The sequence below is a fragment of the Galeopterus variegatus genome, unplaced genomic scaffold (assembly GCF_000696425.1).
Source record: "Galeopterus variegatus unplaced genomic scaffold, G_variegatus-3.0.2 Scaffold9207, whole genome shotgun sequence".
Classification (NCBI taxonomy): domain Eukaryota; kingdom Metazoa; phylum Chordata; class Mammalia; order Dermoptera; family Cynocephalidae; genus Galeopterus; species Galeopterus variegatus.
This window is the reverse complement of record NW_007735318.1, coordinates 76,620-79,258: the sequence shown is the minus strand read 5'-3', so window position 1 is coordinate 79,258 and position 2,639 is coordinate 76,620. Positions and strand designations below refer to the sequence as shown.

Below are 2,639 nucleotides of genomic sequence, written 5' to 3'. Positions count from 1 at the left end.
CTAACTCCTCAGAAACACATCATGGCAAACGTTTCAGCTACAGAAGACCCTCCAACTCCTCAGAAATACATCATGGCAAACGTTTCAGCTACAGAAGCCCCACCAACTCCTCAGAAACACACCACAGCAAACATTTCAGCTACAGAAGCCCCACTAACTCCTCAGAAACACACCACAGCAAACGTTTCAGCTACAGCAACCTGGAGGCAAACAGGCTCTGAAGACATAAAACGGTGCTATGTTGTTAGACGTGTGATTTTCAGGGTGTGTCCTTAACAAAAGTTTCACATTATGTGCTATCTGGCCTCAAATCTAAAGAGCAGAAACATATCATGGCAAACGTTTCAGCTACAGAAGACCCTCCAACTCCTCAGAAATACATCATGGCAAACGTTTCAGCTACAGAAGCCCCACTAACTCCTCAGAAACACACCACAGCAAAAGTTTCAGCTACAGAAGCCCCTCCAACTCCTCAGAAACACACCACAGTAAATGTTTCAACTACAGAAGCCCCTCCAACTCCTCAGAAACACACCACAGTAAACGTTTCAGCTACAGAAACCCCTCCAACTCTTCAGAAACACACCACAGTAAACGTTTCAGCTACAGAAGACCCTCCAACTCCTCAGAAATACATCATGGCAAACATTTCAGCTACAGAAGACCCTCCAACTCCTCAGAAACACATCATGGCAAACGTTTCTGCTACAGAAGCCCCACTAACTCCTCAGAAACATACCACAGTAAACGTTTCAGCTACAGAAGCCCCACTAACTCCTCAGAAACACACCACAGTAAACGTTTCAGCTACCGAAGCCCCACCAACTCCTCAGAAACACATCATGGCAAACGTTTCAGCTACAGAAGCCCCACCAACTCTTCAGAAACACACCACAGTAAACGTTTCAGCTACAGAAGCCCCACCAACTCCTCAGAAACACACCACAGTAAACGTTTCAGCTACAGAAGCCCCACCAACTCCTCAGAAACACACCACAGTAAACGTTTCACCTACAGAAGCCCCACCGACTCCTCAGAAACACACCACAGTAGATGTGCCAGCTGCAGAAGCCCCTCCAACTCCTCAGAAACACACCACAGCAAGTGATTCAGCCACAGAGTCCCCAGCAACAGCTCAGACATCCCTTATATCAAATGCTGTATCTACAAAGACCACACCAGCATCCCAGAATCTCGTCATGGCTAATGCTTCTGCTACATTTGCCACACCAACAGCCCAAAGATTCACCACAGCAAAAGCTTTGTTTACACAGAGTCTTCCAGCAACACAAAAGTTCACTCCTGCACATATCCCAGTGACTAAGGGTCTCCAGATTACACAAAGATTCACTTCTGCTCGTATTACAGCAGCACAGGGGGTAAATGTTCCCAGGGCAACCACACGTTCTCATGCAACAATCATATCTAAAAATGGAGGAACCTCTTCTTCAGGTCAGTTGACCCTATTCAGGTTGAGTATGGATCTAATGCGCTATGGTGGAAATTTAAGCTTGACCAAGATTGCAAGGTTAAATAGTGTCAATTTATTGTAGGATTTTTATATTGATGCTTTTGACTTTCTTGAAAGGTAGACTTTAATTGTGCAAAGGCAAATATTTTAAAAAGAAACATTTACAATATAGAAAAAGGTCATGGCCCCATAAAAACAATGGTAAATTAAGGTTGGTGAAGAATTCTAATTTCTATAGTCATTCAGCGAGTGGTTGAATTCTTCAATATCCCTTCAAAGAACCAAATCAGTACCATCCTTAAGGCTGATTTTGGAATCTAATTTACTGACAAATGAGACCCATCCCTCAAACATGCTGAAGAATCTCTCCAGATTCCATAGAGTTGCTAATTTGGTAAAGCATCTCAACACTGTCTTCTAAGTAATTGAAACTACAGAGATTCTTTCAAATAGTTCATATTATTATAGAGCTCTATAAATGATTATTTTATGAAAGTGGAATGAAGTGTTCCGTAGACTTAGGAATACCTGTTGAATGAAGGAGTGAAACTTCTTACTAATTAATGCTCTTTCAGAACGCCATGAGGTGCCCCACAAATTGCCTGTGATATAGCATTTTTATAGACTTTATTGTTCTGTAACAGAGGTTATTTATATATTTCATAATTGTTATCTTGAAGCCTATTTTTGCCATTACCCAGATATTTTTAAGAATTTAAGCATTTACAGATATTATTGTTAAAGTTCCCCTGTATGTTTACCCATCATTTTTCTTCCTATAAGGCGACTACTTCCCTGAGGTTGGTATGTTTGCTTCCTGTCCATGTTTCCATACTACACGTATGTAGTATGAAAATACGTATGTATGTATGTAGAATGAAACAAGTAACACATAATAATAAGTAATACATGCTGTTTTGTATGTTTTTATAATTTACATAAATAATATATGTTTCATTATCTAACGTGACTTTTAGCACTCAAACTTATATGTTTCACTTTATATGAATTTGTTGTAGAACTAATTTCGTTGAAATATTTCTTTCTATAAAAAGTATAAGAAAATTTAACAAATTTAGACTAAACCTGTCAATTATTATGAAAAAAATATCAGTATTTGGGGTCAAATTTCTATTTTATGTACAGTTAATTTATTCTTTTAGGGAAC

At 39.3% G+C, this 2,639-nt stretch overlaps 1 protein-coding gene across 1 annotated transcript; it reads left to right on the top strand.

Annotated features, from left to right (window-relative positions):
• The first annotated feature begins 332 nt into the window (after nt 1-332).
• LOC103609109 (proline-rich extensin-like protein EPR1) lies at nt 333-1,553 on the top strand. The gene has a single exon (XM_008593471.1). It carries the CDS (start codon nt 333-335, stop codon nt 1,551-1,553), a length of 1,221 nt encoding a protein of 406 aa, XP_008591693.1.
• Nucleotides 1,554-2,639: the final 1,086 nt, after the last annotated feature.

What these genes read in the sequence shown, in the direction of transcription:
- LOC103609109 (XM_008593471.1), top strand. Translation starts at nt 333, where the DNA reads ATGGCAAACGTTTCAGCTACAGAAGACCCTCCAACTCCTCAGAAATAC.